Source organism: Lactuca sativa, chromosome 7 (genome assembly GCF_002870075.4).
Source record: "Lactuca sativa cultivar Salinas chromosome 7, Lsat_Salinas_v11, whole genome shotgun sequence".
Taxonomy (NCBI): Eukaryota; Viridiplantae; Streptophyta; class Magnoliopsida; order Asterales; family Asteraceae; genus Lactuca; species Lactuca sativa.
In genome coordinates, this window is record NC_056629.2 from 79,202,500 (window position 1) to 79,224,179 (window position 21,680).

Sequence of the window (21,680 nt, forward strand, 5' to 3'; positions counted from 1 at the left end):
GGGTATCCACTCTTACCCACCACACTCTTGACTAGTGGATGGTTGTTAGCCGAACGGGTAGGATAGGACAAAACCTTTCATTATAAGTATTATAAAGTACAAAAGTAACTAAATGTTTTACAAATTCCCAATCTTAGTTACTTAGGAAAAAGTGAATTGATGCAATTCCATTAAATTACACTTTGTGCCCTTGCGAAGACGTTAGTGGAGCGTGTGTGGTTTACCGGCACACTAAATGGTTCTAAGCAAAGGTAGCAAAGGGTGACTCAATGTTTGTCATAGTTCGGTGGAGCGTGTGTGGTTTACCGGCACATCGAATAGGTGACCGTAACATGTGAGGGCACCATGTAAGTTTGCATGGTTATTCACACCGCTTTGTGATCCTCGGCATCCCAGTCACAAACAAGAGGGGCATATCGAGATTTAAACATGCCATTGAAATGTTCAATGAATCTCATAGGATCTAGGAGTTTTCATAGATTTAAAACTTAAATTTCTTTTTCGTTTTTTATGGTGGAAATTAGTGAATCGTCATTCACTTACCTTCAAATGTTCTGCAATTTGGGTTACGGCATCCCTCTCCCGAGTTGTAGAATATTGTGTTGGGTCCTAGCCTTAGTATCTCATTTGGGTGATTTACTAAGGACTAAATCAATCAACTAACTTGAATTCGTTTTCTCCCATTTTGTAGATGTCAAAGTTTGACAACTATAGTCTTCGCAAATCCCGTGGAACAAGCATTCCACATGAAGATGATATTCCACGATTCGATCGAGGAACAAGAAATCATGCTTCACTTACTCCACCTCCTCCAATTATTTTCCCTAACCCACAAGTTCGAAGGCTTGAAAAGTTCAAGCTCACTCAAGCCCTTTTGGCAAGTAAACATGAAGAGGGAAAGTCGGTGTGTGCATACGTCCTAGGGATGAAGTCACACATTGATAGGTTAAGAATGTTAGGATCCGTTGTCTGTGAGGAGATGGCTGTTGATTGGGTTCTTCAGTCACTTCCTAACTCATATAGTGAGTTCGTAAGAGAGTACTATATGATAAACCGCAACGTGACCCTTATAGATCTCACCTATATGTTTATTGCTGCTGAATCAGCAATGGTTTGGCGCAATAGAAAAGCAAAGTTGATTGGTGAATCTGCCTTCAAGACCTCTATGGATATAGACAATGGCAACGAAAGACATGCTATGATCAAAAAGTTTAATCATAAGAGAAAGGCAATGTCTGAAGTAGTTCCATGTCATGTTCCAAAAGAGTCAATTTGCTTTTATTTCCAAGAGAAGGGGCATTGGAGACGAAGCTGTCCCATTTATCTAAGAGATCTAAGAGATGGGAGAGTCGAAACGTATGGCTCTAATATAGGTAAAATCCATTAACTAACTCTTTTAAGCTTCTATTCTAGATTCTTAATACATAATGTGATAAGATTACAATTGATGTTTTGTAGGATCGAAGAAAAGAAAGGAAGCTTAAGGGAAGATGTGAGCAGAATCTAACCGTGAAGGAATGGATTTCGATCGCATTTCTCGAAGATTAGATTCTTGAGCTACTACTTAGAGTTAGAATAAGATTGCTAAGAAAGATGTATTAGCATAGTTTTTCAATGAATTGCATTGTAAGGACAAATTTTTCCGCAATGAAATAAATTTTGATTTTAAATTTTATTTATTTATCCTTTCAACGGCGTGTATGAAAAATTGATGTTAAAATGTTTCTATTATTAGCAATAATGGATTTGGTTCTTATTATGTTATTTATGGAAAGTCGAGAATTTACCAAATATGGAGAGTTTCTCATCGTCCAAGTTTCAATTGGACAGAAACTTGGAATCATGCAACTTGGTTGCACGATGAATGAGAAATTTCATATTTGAAAATTAGACTAATTCATTGACAAAGTGTCAAGTGAAGGACTTGGAGATCGAATACACAAAGTTGCGTGTTGATCAAGTCCACCATAAGAGTAACAAATATATTTGTCATGATTTACTAAAGGTTTAGTAAATATGATTATACTTACAAGATTAAGTGTAATTCTGAATTGATTGAAAAAGTTTAAATCAATAGCAGAACGAATAAGAAGAATCAAGTAGGCAGAAAGATAAAAGTTTCTCCATTGTAAGAAGAAGGGAGAGTAGCTTTTATGCTTTATGATAGGTCTTAATGATTAAGAACCATATCTCAATTGATCCTCTAAGTGAGTCTTGGTACAATTGTATGCCTAAGAAGAGGAATCAAGGATTAAAGAAATGGTCAAATCAAGAAGTCAATCATACTTCGTTCCAAAACAAGTCTTAAAGTTAAGATTGCGACATTGAGTGCTAAGTATTAAGAAGGTTTATAGCATTCATCAAATATGGAAAAGTTGTGATGTCTTGGATAAGACAAAGACCAACTAGGACCAATTTATGAAATGTTTTGATAAAAACTACGCTAACTCTTGAATATTTGTTTGTCAAGAAATGGTTATTGACAAGAGAATCCTATATGTCAAGGAGTAAGTGGGAGTCTTAATGGTCTTGAAAGGTTTCAAGAACAAATCAAATAAACCTTATCGATCATCACTAGCACACAAGTTGAGGTTTACAACCTATCGTGTTGACATTATTTTGTTTCTGTGCCAATCCAATCGAGTTAATTATGCATGTGAGTCCTATGAGTTCTCATTTGAATGCATGAAAGGCAAGGACCTTGATCAATGGAAAGTACATTGATAAGAAAAGGTGAGGTTCTTAACTACTTGGAAGACATGGTGGGCAGCTGTGCTACCATAAGGCAAGAAATCGAGATTAAGAAAGTTCGATCCATATGAGTTTGAATTTGTCGTAAACTTTAGTTTTAACAAATTCACATGGATAGGAACACATACACCGTTTAAATCCAAGTGTCATAAGATTTCCTCCTTCATGAAAATGATTGTGAGGAAATGCTTTCACTAAGAAAGACTTTAAGAAGATAGTGATTGTAAAATTGCATTCTCGAATTCGATCATGGTTACGGTATCCCTTTTCATGATTTGAATTATGAGGTTTGGCAATTAGTCTTAATTGTTTAGACACACATATGAACTATCTAAGGCAAAGGTGTATAATTTCAAAAATCCTTGATAAAAGGTTATCAAAGCATTAAGTATTAGAAACATGGACTTAAGAAATTCAATAGGTATTGTTTTTCTGAAAGTTAAGATGCTTATGAATACATGTCGAAGCTAGTAGGAGCATAAGTATTATGTTTATAATAATCATCATGATAGTGGGAGCATAAATGTTATGATTGTATGATTATTAAGGCACGTATTGCAAGTTGGCAATATTAATTATAGAAAACAAGAGTTATACCTTGCAAAGTTGTAAGGGTTGTAAAGTTGTTTTGCTATAATTAAGGGAGAGAATATTATGCTTAATTTCAAATCTAAAGGCTTAGGTTGTAGAATGTTAATAACTTAGTCAAAGAAATATAGTGTGTTCTTAAAAATTTCGATTATGATTACGACATTCCTCTTCACAATTCGAATTTTGAGAACATAGCAAATGAAATATTATGGCGGAAGATTGATAAAGTATCAAATCTTTATGTAAGACATTTTGCATCGTGTCCCATACGCTTCGGGTATTGGATCGATTACAAATGATATAATATTTGAACATTCTAAAATTTTCCAAATGTCTAGCGCATTTAGAGGGAAAAGGGACTAGAATCTGTTTTGACTAAAATAATTAAACAACTATCAAAGAACAATCCAAAGTTCGCCGAGGATTGGTCGCTTGTGAGTAGTTGGAAGTATAGTATTGGAAAATATGGAAATGTTTCCATATTGGATGGACCATATCGACATTATTATGAATAGACAAGATTCTATTAAGAATGAGTTGTCATATGGAAATTATGGAAACGTGTCCATATTAGGAATTGAATATTGAAAATCTATGTCTAGATTAGAAACTTTTATGCAAGGGATGTTCAAAGGAATGTACTTTGAGTGAGAGACATCATATCTAAGGAATTGTATTGTAACAATCTCCGATAGAGGACTTTGTAATATAATTGGCAATAGTCTTTGTGACTTTGGTACAGTGATATTACGAAAGGATCATTGCATAAAATGTTAGAATCTAGCATATTCTATAAGTGGCAAGAATTTGATATTCTTTCACTTATGAAAAAGGATTTGAGTTGTGAAATGAGTATGATTGGAAATGTGTTCAATGTGATCTATTTCACAAAGTAAGAACCATAGGTAAGCATTGTGTGCATGCTAGGAGCATGGGACAAGTGTATTAATTCAAGTAATAAGTTGATTACCCGAAACAACAAATAATGAGTAATCGATATGGTGATAAATAAAAGGTGTTTTATTTATGCTCAAAGGGTTGAGGCCATATGGGATTAGTATTATTCTTGTGTTTCACTTTGCATGTTTTGACTTCCTGAATAATTTAATTGGTTAAGAACAGTTAAATTATTCGAACGGGCCATGGTCGTTCATATGTTGGAAGTAGGTATGAATGAAGACTGTCGTGAATTGGTGTGTGGATTGTCTAAAGAGCATTAGACATAAGCAAATGTTTGCTGCAACGTTCATGAGTGATTATGAATATGAATTTGAGCATTAGATTAAACCCACGCTCACTTGGATCACTCCATGAATTGTATCACAAGTGATTGGTGAGACGATAACATCTTATATTCTTGAAACCGAGATGTGTGAGTTGTATCTTGCAAATCGGTTGCACATTGATAATATGTAAACGCACCAGTAACTTGGTGTTATAAAACATATTGTTGTGTGTGATTCGGTGAGTGAGTGCAAGCAAGCATTGTATCAAAGTTTATTCGTTACTTTTATCCAAAGTAGGATAAAAGCGATATCTTTGGGCCCCTCGATGATTTAGTGATGACAAATGTAAATGCTCGGCCGGGCTAGGGCTAATTTGATTTGTTCAATTAGTCAGTCGTCATAAATCGGGAATCGAGATATAGTACAAAGAGAATAATTTGAAATCACATCTCATATGATATCTAGAATGGAGGAATATACGTTCCCTTATCTAAAGGACACGCGTATCTGATAGGATCAGAGTTGACAGCGGCTTTGGAAAGCTACGATTGCAAATCAGGATCTGAAGTCATATGCAGAATAGTTATTAGACTTATCCAAGTGGGAGACTGTTGGATTAGTGTCTAAGTCCATAACTATTTTGGTATGAACTTGACCCGATGGTGCATGGTCCTTTTGGGTTGCCTTCACCAAAGCAACTTGATAGGATGAATTATGGAGAGAAAGGATTAAATATGATTTATTAATATATTATGGGAATAATATATTAAAGGAAAAATCATATTGTTTAATTAATATTACTCAAGAATTAATAAGAATTAAGTTTGTGACTAAAAGAGATTAATTAAACTTAAGGGACTGGAATTGTAATTATAAGATAATTGCAATTTGGGCTATGGATTGCCTTATATTAAGGAGTGGGCGAATATTATGGGGAAACCCATTAGAAATCGTCCAAGGCCTTTAAGGAAAGGAGTCCATGGGTTGCTTAGGGCTTAAGCATCCAAATTAGGGTTTCCTTGTTAGATAACCCTAATAGCCTCACTATATATAGAACCCTTAAGGCTCAAAAACGTGGGGAACTTCTCTTCTAGGGTTAAAACACGTTTAGGGCAGCCTCCATCCTCTCTCCTCTTCATCCTCTTGCTTATGGTGTTTGTGAACCATTAGAGGAGTGACATTTGTGACTCTAAGCTTTCTAAAGTCAATACAAGGAGATTTGGGATTGTTATTGCTACATAACAATCAAGGTAATATCTTAAACCCATTATTATGTTAATATGATTACTTGTATGCTAGAATTAGGGTTTATAGTCTTGGATAACTTGCATGTACAATAGAGAAACCTAGATCCAAGCATTAGGGTTTGTATGAGCACATAGGATGTTCTTATGACCAAAACCCATCAAAGTTCACCTGGATCGAAGAACTCTGAAACACCGTGATATGCTCCCTTTTGCACTTCTTGCTCCCGTGAATCCACTATCACCTAAAACCAGATAAAATCCTAATCTATAGTCGAAAACCCCCAACTTTGACCCAAAGTCAAACTTGGTAAAAATGTTTAATGGTCAACGAGATTCAAAGTCCAAGGTTGGATGAGCACATCCAACATACTCAACCTGCGCCCAACATACCCGAACTCATCTTAGTATGCTAAGCGTCCTCCCAGGTACGGCCCGCGTACATGATTTGGTTCCAATATTCCCGTTAAGCACTTTATCCCTTAATACCTTTCGTCTAGAGCTTAGATCTAAGTCCAAATGATATTCTAAACCATAAAGTTTCCACATTTATGATGTTACATCGCTAGAAAGGGTCTAAATACAAAACCCTAACTTATCATAAGTTTCTAAGCTTCATAACTCATGCATGAAAGAAAGAACAAGACCAAGATTGCATTTTTATGACTTAACACTCTCAAATACACTTGGAAATGCACCTCACAAGCTCTAGAACAGCTCACACTCAAATGGACCAATTTATGGGACAAAAAGGACATAACTTTGACCTCTAAACTAGATCTATCAATGGAGGCATAAAGGTAAACAATTTATATCTTCTGGAGTGTAATGAAGGAGGAGAAGTTCTAGATCCAAGGTTTTTCAAGCTTCTGAGCACAATCACCACCTTCTTCTTCATTCAAAGGTAATCAAAAACACCTTTAGCTCACAAGGCTAAAACTAGGGTTAGGGTTTTAAGGAAGGACATTGAAGAGATAGAGGCTGAGAATGGAAAGGGTTTGGGGAAGTTAAGGAGAATAAATAAGGCTCAAAACCCCGAAATTAGGGTTTGCTTTCTGATCACGCATGCCTAGCATACGCTTCTAAAGGCGCGACTTCACCATGCTGGTATGCCTAGTGTACCACCCTCCTTCCCAACTTCAACACATTTTCCAATTAATACAACTTCTTCGATTCAACTCCTATTTTGGCGTTCTTTATATGCACAAAAATGTGTTGAAGAGCCCCACAATATTATCTAGATATCTTGTAATAAAAAATTCGTGAATGAAAATCCGCAATTCATGCAAGAAACCGGTCTAAGACTTTATCCCTTTTTACGCTTTGACCCAATACACAACTCAAGTGTTAGATTTATTAACTATCCTTATCTCCTTTTACAAGGACTAAACTTTACCTCCTTAACGCCGAAAGCCTTTACATAATTGACTTCCGTCCCACGGTCCTGAAAAAGAAATGGCAGGAAACAGGATGTTAGAATGGGTTTGCTACAATATTCATGAATGTTAGAAAAATGGAGATTTTGAGTATTGGATAAACCCACACTTATAGAATTACTTCATGGATTATATTACAAATAATTCTAAGATGATAATATCTTTTATTCTTCAAACAAAGATATATAAGTTACAATTTACAAGTAAACTATGCATTGGTATTGCAAAAACACATCAGAAACATGATGTTATAAAACGTAATGTCATGTATGATTTTGTGAGTAAAAGATAGAAGTATATAAGTCGAATTTTATTCATTCCTTTTTCCCTAACATGAAAAGGAATATCTTTGGGCTCCTCGATGATTTGGTGTTGACATTATAGTGCTTGACCCACCCATGACTAAATTGATGTGTTTAATTTGCAGTCTAATGACGTCATCACAAATCAGGAAATCGGTAAATTTTTTTTTGGACAAAAGATTGATTGTAATCCATGTCTCATGTCCATTTGATATCTTGAATAACGAAGGAGTATTGATCACTTATCTTAGGGATAATGTCTGATTGGATCAGAGTTCGAAAGTTGCTTCGGAAAGCACCCTTTGCTGTCTAATTCAGAAGTTACACTTGCAGTTGTAGTTACAAACTTATACAAGTGGGAGACTGCTGAATTAAGGTGTCTAAGCCAATAACTAAATTGGTGTATACTTGAATTAAAAGAAAAGTCCTTTTTGGGTTGCACTCAAAACTAGTAATTGACTAGAATGACTTTTGGAGAGAGAGGCTCATTTATTGATTTATTATATGATTAATAAATAGTTTGTTAATATATTATGAGATTAATATATTAATTAGAAATAATATTACTTAATTAATAATTAATCAGAAATTAATTTGACTTAATTTTGGGATTAATTGGATTAACTAAAAGTGCTAGGACTTAAGCTATTTTTGTTCAATAGTTGAACAAGAGAAGAATTCTAGATTATTCCCAGTATGACCGAATTTTGGCTTGCGTCTAGGGTTTCTAGAAGGGTCCACGTTGATAATGTGGATAATTAGGAAACTAGATAATTCCATATTTGAAATAATATTATTTTATTTCAAATTAGGGTTTCTAGAGTTTTTCTATCAACTATAAATAGGACCTTAAGAGTCCTCATTTCGTCCACTCTTGCACTCAAAGGAATAGCAAAAAATTCTACTCCCCTCTCCTTTCTCCTCAAGTATTCTATTTGTTAGGATTTGTGTCCAAACCATTAGACGCATTGGGTTTATGGTGATTTCTTTCCAAGACATTTGAAGAAAGAATTTGGTTTGATTTTTCGGTATAATAATCAAAAGGTATGTAAGCCCTAATCCCTTGTTAATTTAGATTATAGTAGGGCCTACATAGGGTTCTTGATGTTCATAGATTATAACTATCAATAGAGAAAACTTAGATCCAAAAAGGCTGTATGTGAACTTAAGTATTAAGTTATTTCACCTCATGTTTTGAATCATAACCTATAAAACCTATCATTTGGACCATCCTAATGGATAAAGTTGGAAACTTCAACCATTATGAAGCTATTAGGAATCATATTTGATGTTTTTAGCTTTGGTCATTATGGATTAAGCTCTTATTGATGAAAAAAATTTCATAATGAAAACCACAGTGTGGCCAAGGAAGGCCACGACACGGTTATGGGACTTATCACGTCTGTTTTGTCCAGACGTACCCACGACGTGACACGGTGCTCGCTATAGCGTGACAATGGGTTTCTTCACGACTGTTTTGCCTGGATTCTGCCATGGCGTGGTGACATGTCTACCATGGTGTGGTAGCGGATTTTGATCGAGATTGAGATGAGTGACCACAACATGGAGGTCAGTTGGAGTTGACTTTAACCGTTGACTTTTTGACTAGTTTGACTTTTGGTAAAACTTGGGTAGAACTGAGTATTTAATTATGGGTTGGTCTCAGTTTAGTTTTAGGAAGCTTGGGTTGGTTGTGCTGTTGCTAAGGTAGCTATTGAGCTTTTGTTGAGTAGTTCAGGTAAGTCTTCTCACTATACTTGTGGGTCGAAGGCACCAATGTTGGCCAACTGGATTGTGTTATGTAGGTTGCTAGCTATCTTTGTGACTCTTACATGTATATGTATGATGGGTTGGAGCCGCTTTTATGGACTGAGCCCGATTATATGAGTTGCATGATTGTATGGGCTGGGCCCGTTACTTGTATGATATGTGGTATTTTGAGGGAACTCACTAAGGTTTGTACTTGCGGTTTTGTGTTTATATATTTTTAGGTACTTTTTGTTTCAAAAGGAAGGGTCCGACTTGATCGTCCTACATCCCCTGGAGATTTATTCTGCATTGACTATTTATGATTTACTCTAATGTTTTGGGAATACTTTTACTCTGGTTGTCTTTTGGACCAAATGAATGAATGGTTTTGATTTCACTAAATGAAAATTTTACTCAATATTTTTAGGAAATTCTACTATTATGGATCAAGTTTATGATTCCACCCTTCCAATGTGATGCCACAAAATAATTATGAACTTGTGATGGTTCAAATCATTGTTGAATGTTGTAAATCCGTGTAAACCTTTTTTAAAATCATCAAAACCCTTTTATGTTTGGTTTGAGTAGTAAATGATTGTTAAGTTTGATCAATGTTCAATAAGATTTAAATAGTTTTCAAACTCTCTTTGTTCAATTCTAATGGTAATACACCATCATAATCACTAATTCCCATCTCAAACTTCATTGAAACAATGGAATCACAACTAGATATCATCATATGGGAAAATTCAATAACAATTAACCTAGATGCCTTGGTTATGGATTCATTAGAGATTATAGAAGCTAGTGTACAATAGTACAAGTTAACAAATCCATTATACAACTAATTCAAATGATTAGAGTTGAAATTCACCCAAATTCACTACTTAAAGTGAGATTTAACCACCCATTAATTGAATAGTAGCCCCTTGATGATATAGATCATAAATTAAACACTAGAATCGACTAAACATTAATTACTAATCAAATACAAATTCCAAAAGCTAGGGTTTAGATTTACCTAAAACCTCATCAAAACTCCAATTTAAACAACTATATTTTGACTTATGAATCAAAACCTTAACATGCAGGAGATGAAGGTTTGGAGGAGAGATTGACCTTCTAGGGTTAATGATTGATGGAGTAATGTGTAGGATCTTATTGAATGAATTCTTTCAATAGCTTCAAATCATCATGAGAAGAGGTAAAAATCTCCATGGATAAGTTCTTAAGGTCTAAATAAGTTTGAATAAGGGGTAGAGAAGGAAGCTTGGAGACCTAACTCCAAAACTTTAGACAAATGGGCAAGAATGGTCTCTCTACAAAATAACCTTACATTAAGATCACCATTTTTAATAAAACTAACTAGTAACTTTAATACTTCCCTAGTTAACCCATCCTCATAAAATTTATGACATTCAAGTTCTATTTGGTCAACAAGAGTCAAACCTCAACTTTTGCGAATTGGCATATTTGGTTATTCTAAAAGAAATTTCCTCAATTTGACACCATTAAATTTCTAACTTTTTTATGTAATTATGTTTATAATTATTATTTACTTATTTATATTTACATCATTTAATTGATTTAATTTAGTTTGTTTTATTTATTTCTTATTTTTTTTTACTAAAAAGACAAAAAACTTCTAGGCCTATTCTGAGGATGTTACACTTTGGTTCAAAAATTTCATCTTCCTTGATTAGTATAAATAAATATACTAGTATCTATATATTTGAAAGAAGAACAATAGAAAGCCTTCAAACACTTGATTTCCTTATCAATCATTCAGACCAAATTGGGAATTGAGAATTCCCCAAAACACTGAAATGATTATGATCTTTTGAATTCAAGAAATATTTTATCAGTTCTAGAAATTTATATATGGTTATAACCATGAACACAAGACAGCTTGCAAGAGATATGACTAAGATCTCATCTCTTTAGAAGAAATGTCGGTTTCTTTGAGTTTCAAAGTTCTTTAGAATGATAAAGAACTAAATAGAAGTAAAATACTTTTGTAAGGATTGAACTACTTTTGATTCCTTTTACACAAGGGTTGACTATGCTAACCCTTCTTATATATGATTCTGACGTAATATTGCTTAAGATTTAGATACACCTTTATGCAAACGTAGATCTTAATGATTTGTGTAAGTAGTCGTTTTGAGGAAAATCAAGGAACTGAGCTTGCCTTATGAAGAGGAGTTTTAGGTTTTCATTCAAGTTAGTGGGAGCACTCTATATCGCCTAAATATGATACACAATAAAGATCATATAATTCTTTGTTTTTCCCGTAAGACCACAAAATGTCTACACGTTTTTGAAAAACATGTTGCTATGATAATATTGGAAGAATGAGTCTTGAATGAGAGTTTATATTAGATAAACATAGAAAAAGTTATCTATTAAAAGACATAGTACATGCATTGAATCCGAATGTATTTTAGGATGCATGTTCACCTTCAAACTATCATGCCAACGTAACATGTCAGTAATACCATATGAGATATCATATGTGGAAATGGAATTTTCTTCAACTAAGTCTACCTCAAATAACATGTCATACACTTGGACTTTTGGAGAATGTTCTAGAGTTCCATGTAGAACTAGGAATAAAACGGATACCTAAATGGAAATATCAACATCATTGTACGTTGTGATGTAAGCCTTTAATATTGTTGAGCAATTCCTCAATAATTTATTCAAAGACTATGTTCTCACAAACATCAAGCCTAATAAATCACTCTTGAGTAAGAGTAACATGACTATCACACTAGATATGTCTACATATACCTCTAGTTTGTCACTCCTTAGGGAATATGTGAAAATTTTAAGTTCAATTGTCAAATAAAAGGCATGAAATGTCTGCATAACTGAAGTACGTTTATATGTATGCACTAGTAGGAAAAAGAACAAGTTTCCAAAACCAGCACTACTCTCTGTTGGAGGTTAACCTAGTCGCCAAAAACCATCCCCTCTCTCTTGGTGTCAACTTCAAGCATGCAAGAATGAAGGAAAATTAGAATTAGTTGACTGTCTACTGGTCACTATTATTTCTCTTTATGGTGCACCGTTGAGAAAAATTTGCCTTGATAATGCCATCAATATAAGGTACAACTCTAAGCACTTTATGGGTTGAATTATTATTGTCTTATCATACATACTTATAAATCTAGCATTTTTTCTTGAATCTCATGCATTTGAAACCCTCATTCTTTTTTCCTTTCACCACATTCATTTGAAACTCCCATGACTTTTCAATTTCTTTATAATAATAATTATAATTCGGTAATTAGGTTAAATAAATATCAAATCTAAAGTGTATTCATATATAAAATAAATTTCAATATTAAAATGATATCTTTAATTATACTTATAAAATTATGTTTTTTAACTTTTAACATATTATACTTAATTTATTAGTTTTAATATATTGTTGGATGTAAACCATTATCATTTTAAAGGTATAATTTTTGAATAATTTGTATAAAATACTTAAATTATTAATTAAAATATAACATTATAGGCTCAACTTAAATATAAATTTTATTTAAATTAAACAACCCAAAGATTATTTTATAAATAGTTAAAAGTGATAAATTATAGTGTCTTTCTAATAACGATTGTAAGTTGGTTAATAAGGCTCAATAAATATCAACCTTAAAGTGTAATCATAAATAGACTAAATTTCAATTTTAAAATAATATCTTTATTTCTATTTATAAAGTTATGTATTTAAATTTTAACATATTATACTTAATTTATTAGATTTAAAATTTTGTTGCATGTAAACAATTATCAGTTTAAAGCTACAATTTTTGAACAATTTGGACAAAATACTTAAATTGTTACTTTAAATATAACATTACAGTGTCAACTTAAATATAAATTTCAGTTCCACTAAAAAAACCAAATAATATTTTGTAAATAGTTAAAAGTGATAAATGCAAAAAACTAAATTGTAATATTAGTTTAACTAAAATATTTCCTAAATATATTTATATAATCGTTAAATTTTTTTAAATAAGTAGCTTAAAATAACTTATAATAACAATAGTTAAAAATAACTCTATATAAATGATTATATTGTTACCTTTAAAATCAAAAAAATAATGTTTGATGTTTTAAATAATTATAATGATAAAAATTAAAACATTAAACAAATATATTTTAAAAATTAGTTAAAAATAACAACTATAAATAATATTAAACCATATATAATATTTAGTTTTATTGATGTTTAACTCGCGAGTAGAAGTCATTCAAACGATTGAGATTATGACGTTATAATAGATTTATATATTATCAAATAATTCAAAATAGTCAATATATTATATCAAATTAATATACGAATTATTATATCAAATTTAACAACAACGTTAGTGTTATATTTTAAAAAATATATATTTGTAAAGACTTAAACTATATAGGTGTTTCTGCGCATTACAATGTCAATTCAAATATAAATTTCAGTTCCATTTAAAAAAAACTAAAGAATATTTTGTAAATAGTTAAAAGTGATAAAGTGTAGTGATAAAAACAAAAACTAAATTGTAATTTCAATTTAACTAAAATATTTCTTAAATATATTTTTATAATCGTTAAAAGTTTCCAAATAAGTAGCTTAAAATTACTTACAATAACAATAGTTAAAAACAACTCTATATAAATGATTATATTATTAGCTTTAAAATAAAAAAACAATGTTTGATGTTTTAAATAATTATAATGATAGAAATTAAAACATTAAGCAAATAAATTTTAAAAAATTAATTAACAATAAAAACAACTATAAATAACATCAAATCACATATTATATTTAATTTTATTCATGTGTAACTCGCGGGTAGAAGTCATTCAAACGATTGAGATTATGAAGTTATAATAAATGTATATATTATCATATAATTCAAAATAATCAATATATTATATCAATTTAGTATATACAAATTATTATATCAAATTTAATAACAACGTTATTGTTATATTCAAAAATCATATATTTGTAAAGACTTTAACTATATAAGTGTTTCTGTGCAACGCGCGAGCATTCGCATTATTATAAATGGATCCATGGCTTAGAAATGATCATAAATTTTTTAATATATTAATGTTTTTACTTATTATACTATTATGTGTATATATGTATATCAAAGCCAACATTAATTTGGTGTGGGACCTGAGAAATTAGTTTATATGAAGTGTCATATAGTTGCTCTTTCTCCTAGAAACATATGGTTTTTTTTCTCTGGTTTTAGAGTTTTCTATATATACTTTTGTGTTCATATTTTTTCTATTATTTGTCACCGGGGATCTTTGAGATCATTTTTTTAACATGTGATCGATAGAAAATGAGAACTTAGGTATACAAAATAGAATATATTTGCACAAACCTCCGGTTTTAACATTAGAGTGAGGCTTGGGTCAATACAAACATTAAATGGTTGTGTAACGGTGCTCTTTCCACCACATCTTGGGCATATATACTATGACATTAAAGAGCATTAAGGCATGTCACATTTTATAGATGATGGTTTGTCATGGTAAACACCTCAAATTTGTTTTTATAAGAGAACTCCTAATGTAAAAAGGGTAATGACCATCTCTTCGGTCATACGACAAACATGAAGATGTACATCACAATATTTCTAAAACAAGAAATATGATGTTCATGCTTGATATTCAGGCCTCGTTTAGAGATTCTCATCTCTTTACAACAATACGTAATTTATCATCAAAGTCTTATCGTTAGAAGTAAAGTTTTTTTTTTCTTTGAAAACCTATGGGGCCACATTTTGAAGGATATTTTTTTTTTTTTGCCTTTTGCTTGTTATCGAAGTAAATTTGTAGAGAAGTAGGCAAATGCATGTATGTAATGGTACACGTTTCTTAAAACTCAAGTTACTTATGAGATGCATGTTAACTCCAAATGGTCTACCCTGTTAAAATCCTATAATATTTGCCTGGCAAAGTCAAGAACCCTACCCATGGGCTCTATAACGCCACTAAAAGTCAACTATTGACTCTAGTAAAAGAAAACAGTAGTAGTTTGTAAGAAAAGGGGTAGCCGACTATTTGTAAGAAAAGGGGTAGTCGACTAACCCCTCCATGCCTTAAGCGTATGGTCATCGGCTGGTTTAATGCAAAAATACAATAAAAATACAAACGTGAATAAAAAATTTCCTATAACTAAGCATCTGATTTTTATCTTCACATACCGGTCGAAAAATAACAAACATGCCATTATTTACGATAAAAAAAATACCCGATTCTTTGTATATATTAGTTTAACATTATTGCATGATATGCCGATTATATATTAAATATTTTATGCTTAAGATAGCTTAAACCTGTTATTTAGTCGGGGTGTTTGGCTTAGCTTTTTGAGAGCAAAAGATCTTTTTGGAAAAGTTGCAAAAAGTCGGTTTTCCTGACTTTTCCAAAAAGTTGATTTTTCTTCTATAAAAAATCCAAAAGCAGGTTTTAAAATTGTTTTGCCAAACATCTTTAACATCTTTTGGTTTCTATCTTTTTCTAAAAGATCTTTTGGCTTCTCAAAAGCTAAGCCAAACACCCCCTTGATAAGGAAGGTAAATTTTGTTCACTTTTTATCAACCGAAAAGTGGATACAATCTAAAGAAATCATGAAGTAATGTTTTTGTTTCAAGAATTCGTTTGCTATTCTCCAATAGATTTGGAAATGAGACAATCATGGCATAATCATCACTCTTGTCTTGTAGATGATATTTTTAGACATAGATTTTAGAAAACACTGTTTAAGCATTTATTGCACAAAATTTATCCCACAAATACTGATATTTTATATCAAACGATTATTGAAGTTGGGAAAACTCTTAACATAATCTGTATTTGCAAAATTGTAACATTTCTATATATTTTGCTCGATATTAATTTTAAAAAACAACTCTCACAAAAATTTAGTGTTTTACATGTGCATTTTTTTTTTTTTTTTTTTTTTTTTTTTTTTTGATAATTTTGCTTAGAATATGACATGTATCCTGTTACTGTGTTCGTTTGTTTATATTATTCTAAAGGGTAAATGTAATATCTATTACGATATTTTCTTATACAAATTTGAAAACAATTCTACTATTGTAATTATGTACATTTTTCAGAATTCAGAATAAATCGTTTACTAAAAAAAATGGACGTACAACACTATACTCACACCAGTTATGCAATTCAAGTCTTCGTAAGAAATAGAGGCTTTTGAATTTGTTTTCTTCAAAAAAAATCATTATTAGAGAAAAAGAAGGCATTACACCCTTAATTTAAAAGAGAACTTTCTTCTTTTAAATAACTTCATTTCTACTCCTATCAATCTATAAGTAGACCAACATAAATCTTCAATTCCATCCTCCATCCAACAAGTTTGTCACTCAACACTTCAAACATCAAACATCAAACAATTCCTTCCAAAAATGGGCAATCAAGATTTCGAAAATAACCAAACCCTTTTTTCTGTTCTTAAAGGAGAAGAATTTCCTACCAGCAAGATTCTCTCAAGAGATTCGTCGGTTGGTCAATCATCGCGTATATACTATCAAAACACAACCAACGAAGGTGTACCCTTCAAATGGGAGATGCAACCAGGAACACCCAAGAATCCGCCACAAGTAGAGATCATCCCGCCACCAACACCACCACCGGCTGTACAAAGCCTAGCCATTCCTCGGCCTAAACTTGTTGTTAGTGGCTCTAAAGATTCGTTTTCTTGGAGGTTTTGGTCTTGGAAGAAGTTAAGTAAAAATCTTAGGCTACAAACATACGATCGAAGAGGGCGTCATACAAGGTTTAATAAACACGCAACTTACTCTGATGGAGATTCCGATGCTGAGTTTGTAGGATGGGTTCGTAGTGATTCAAGAGCTTCATCATTTTCATCTTCATCTTCCATCGACAGCTATACTGAAAGATTCAGACGAGGGTCACCTTTTCTTTGCAGTCCATGGAGGACATGAGAGGAAAATTTGCAAAATGTTTGTTTCATTTGGTAATGATTTTTTTATAAAGTTTCATCTTTCGGGTAAAAATTGTATTTATTTGTTCATGTAGAAATTAGAAAGATGGTTGTGTTTCGTTACATTGTAACTGTATATGGATCCATGTTACTGCAAAACAGCAAGAACAAAGTCCAATCAAGCTTGATCAGAAATGTTTAGGTGTTAAAAGTATTTAAATTAACCTAAGAAACTGTATTTCTGAATGGACATCATCCTATTAGAGCATCACAATAGGAGTTTTTACAAAAGCCTTTTCAATCTAAAAATTTCTTCAAAATTGAAAAAAACTATTAGAAGAGTTTTTTCAAACCAAAGTTTTTTCAAATAGCTTGTAAATTTAAAAAGCTATATTAATTGTCATGAGTTTTAATTATTATGATTTTCAAATAGCTTGTAAATTTCAAAGCTGTACGTCATCAGTTTTTAATTATCATAGTGGATCATATAGGCTTGCAACAAAGTATAAATAAACAACTTATAGAAAAACAAATAAATTACCAAATTGAAAGCTTTCATCCTGTACATGCCTAGTCTTATGTTGACCTCCTTTTGTTATTAATTCTTTGGCTGTACAAAAAAAAAAAAAACGAAAAAGATCCAAAAAGAACAATGCTTTTACATGGTGTTCTCCATCAATTCTTTGTGAAAACAAGTTGAATAAGTTTTAGTTGTTTGTCAAACGAATCATCATTTAATTAAGTTAAATAAGTTCACAAAGAAGTTGAGGATGTTAGAACAAAATTACTAAGTTTAACTATGCTAATTCCACTACAAGAATAAGCATCTATAGGGACGACATTTGTCGTCGCTATTGGCTACCTATAGGGATGACATTTCGTTGCTATAGAGTTGACGATTTTTTTTTTTGACTTTTGAGGCTACAACGACGACTTCTCGTCTCAGTGTGTTAAGCGGGAAAGGATGTGAATTTGGCGTGTTCTTGAAACACCTGTACCCAACTTGTCGTCCCCATAGCTTTCTATGCCCAAAATTAGGAGTGCATCCAAATTCGTTTCATTCTTTCACGCTCAATCATCAGTCTCTCTCTCTCTCATCGATCGATCGACAATTTTCCCCTGGCGACTTCCTCACCGACGACTAGCTTCAACATCGATGATTCTAACTACCGGCTTCATTTTCACCTTAGGTTACAAATTCTAACGAATACAAGTCCCACTACGGCGACCTAAGTTAGTGTTCAATTATTCGGAGCCTCTTCATTTCATCCTCTACAAATCAGGCTTTCAGCTTAGGAGTACATGTATTCTCCATTCATTTCTCATTATCCGTTATGTGTTTTTGAATTCGTTATGTTTTAATGTAGTCTGGAGTCATATGATCATCATATTCCCTGAATTTTTCTTTGTTGGACATATTAGAAGTATGTTTGGATTATGTTCGGTTGAGCTTAACAAATTAGAAATGTTTATGATTGAGCTTCATGAACATGACTTGATTTGCCTGATTGAAATCACTCTCTGCTTGAATGATTCTTACTTCCTGATAATCAAGATAACATGTATATAAAATTAAACTCGCAAAATTCATCTGGTATCTACATTAATCTCAAATCAATTCGCAGAAATCCGAATAACTCCAAGTCCTTTCTCTAACCCTGAAATGCGAGTGTTCTGGCAAGTCCACTGGTTTAGTGTTTGAGTATTATCAAACACTAAATTTCCCATTGTTTTTCAACTCTTACCTATTAACATTACAATGCTATGAAAAAGACACCAAATGTATTGGTAAAATTCTTTAACATGTTTGAGTTACTACCAAATGTGATTCTAACTATGAATTCCACGATTGTTGTCAAGATACAGATAACTTCTAATACATCAAAGAGGAAGCAATCAGTTTGATAGATTGGTTCACTCCATATCATGTAAGTCCTGCTTTATATTTATCCAATCCTCCTGTAAATTATACAAAAAAGATGAAACAATCAGTTTGATAGATTGTTTGTTTAACCAGGAGAGGGGTAAAATTGGAACTTCGATGTCCCCAACGTGTTCATGGGATCATAGCTGATCCACAAATTGGATGGAGTTTTGATGAACTTCTATCAGAGCTTAATGCTATCGATCACAAACTTCATACATCCTCATTAGTCCCTTTACTACCTTTCTCCAAAACACATTCAAGGTACTATGTTATATCATCTTATGAGGTCATTTGTAACTTCTTATAAATGGTCATTCGTAACTTCACATTTAAAGCAACTCTTTGTGTCTATATGTATTAAGAGCTTGCACTTATGATCTAGGTCGTGAAAGCTCAACATTCTACTCAAGGAAGAGGAGGCGCTATCATACAGATTTTTATAAAAACCTCCATAAGTTTCTATATCTTGTAATCTTGATTTGTGTTTCTTTTTTATAATATTGTCTTTGTATGTTTGTTTGATTATGTTGAGCTTCATGATGTTGATAGTGGAAACAAAGTCAATGCAAAATTTCGTACAGATGAAACAGTTGAAAGTATGCAAATTTTAACTTTCTTGTATAATTTAACACAATAAAAAAACATTTAATAATGTTCTCATTTCTCATATCTTTTAATTGTTATATAGAAATAGTTGTTGAAGCCGAATCTTTCACATACCTATACACAGATGAAGAAACTGACATCATTGTGTGTTAGTTTTTGTGCTTGCAGGTGTGTGGTGTTGATGACAACTTTGTTGTTATCAACCAGAAGGGTAAAATGGTAATTTCACATTTTACATTTCTTTGTTCTTGCAGGTGTGTGGTGCTGATGGCAACTTTGTTGTTATTAACCAGAAAGGGATTGACCCTCCATCGTTGGATCTTCTTGCTTGGACAGGGGTAAGTAACTCATAAATATCCATAAGGGTATTTTGGTAATTTCACGTGGGGGATGGTTTGTAACGTGTAAAGGGTATTTTTGGTAACTTGACAAATAGTTGCTTTTCGAAGAGCCAAAAAGAGAAACATGGAACGTTTGGTTTTGGCATGTGGTGTTGAAGCTGTTAATTCTGTGGACGATTTAGCCCTTGATGTTCTTGGATGGTCTGGACTCGTGTACGAGCATGTCCTTGGGGGAAGAGAAGTATACTTTTGTTGAGAAGATAAGACATCCAAACTCTTGCACAATCTTAATTAAAGGTAATTAAAATTTTCATTTTTTTTATTTGAAAAATCTTAATTCAATTTTGTTTTTTTAATGGTGATAATTGTTTTATTTTCTATTATTATTAAAGGACCAAGGACCACACAATTACACAAATCAAGGATGCTGTTATAGATGGTCTGCGATCAGTAAAAAAACACCATTGAAGATGAGGCAGTTTTTAGAGCAAGAACACCCGTTGACTTTTTGACTTTAATTAAATTGAGCTTTATATATGTAAAAATTATATTTTTTACATATTTATTATTTAATATGTATTTCTGGGTGCTGGTGCTTTTGAGGTTGCTTCCAGACAACATTTGATTAATGAAGTGAAGAAAACTGTTAAATGGATAAATTGGACAATTTCTTCTCATCATTTGTAGCCTTTTTAATCCATGTGAACCAAATGTTACTTAGTTTTATAATTTTTTGGTGGTTATTTTAGCATGCTCAACTTGGTGTTCAAGCTTTTGCGGATGCTCTTCTTATTGTGCCAAAGACGCTAAAAATTCTGGACTTGATACCCAAGACATCATAATTTATTTGATTGTAATTCCCATTATACCCTTGGTATCTCTTTTCTTTTTTCCTTTCTTTTCATATAATAAAGTCTCTTACTTAATTTGATTAGGGGGAGCATGATAATGGGAATGTTGTTGGATTAAATCAACACACAGGTGATCCAATTGACCCTCAGATGGAGGGCATTTTCGACAATTACGCTGTCAAATGCCAAATAATCAAATCAGCGTATGCAAATACCTATAAAAACTTTTGCTACTTTCTTATTTTCCTTTTTTTAAGTTAAATGTAAAAAAAGAAAGAGAGAGAGAGAGAGAGAGAGAGAGAGTAAATATATAGCTTACCATTTTTTTTGTAGACCGGTGATTGCATCAGAGATGTTACTTGTGGATGAAGTAATCCGTGCAGGGCGTAACATGAGAAAGCCAACTTAAGGTGTTTGTTTGTTTAGATCAAGCACAAAGAAATTTAAAATGTGAAATTATCTTGTTTTTTAATAGGGTTTGAGCATGTTTTTGGTAGCTACATTGGCATTGCAAAAAAGTTGGGGAAATATTTTTGTAGTGAAATTTGTTCAATAATTATGCAGAGTTCTTCGTAATAGATTTGTTATTTATTACCACAATGCATAGATATTTAATTGACATTTTTTTTGTTATTTGTTGTTTTAAGTTATTTCATTGAAATGAAAACATAGGGA

At 32.2% G+C, this 21,680-nt stretch overlaps 1 protein-coding gene across 1 annotated transcript; it reads left to right on the plus strand.

Moving 5' to 3' along the window:
• The first annotated feature begins 16,663 nt into the window (after positions 1–16,663).
• Positions 16,664–17,507, plus strand: LOC111879565 (uncharacterized). The gene has a single exon (XM_023876030.3). The coding sequence runs from the start codon at positions 16,742–16,744 to the stop codon at positions 17,279–17,281; it is 540 nt and encodes a 179-aa protein (XP_023731798.1). The 5' UTR covers positions 16,664–16,741; the 3' UTR covers positions 17,282–17,507.
• The last annotated feature ends 4,173 nt before the right edge of the window (positions 17,508–21,680 follow it).

Excerpts from the sequence above, each read along its gene's own strand:
- LOC111879565 (XM_023876030.3), top strand. The coding sequence starts at position 16,742 with ATGGGCAATCAAGATTTCGAAAATAACCAAACCCTTTTTTCTGTTCTT.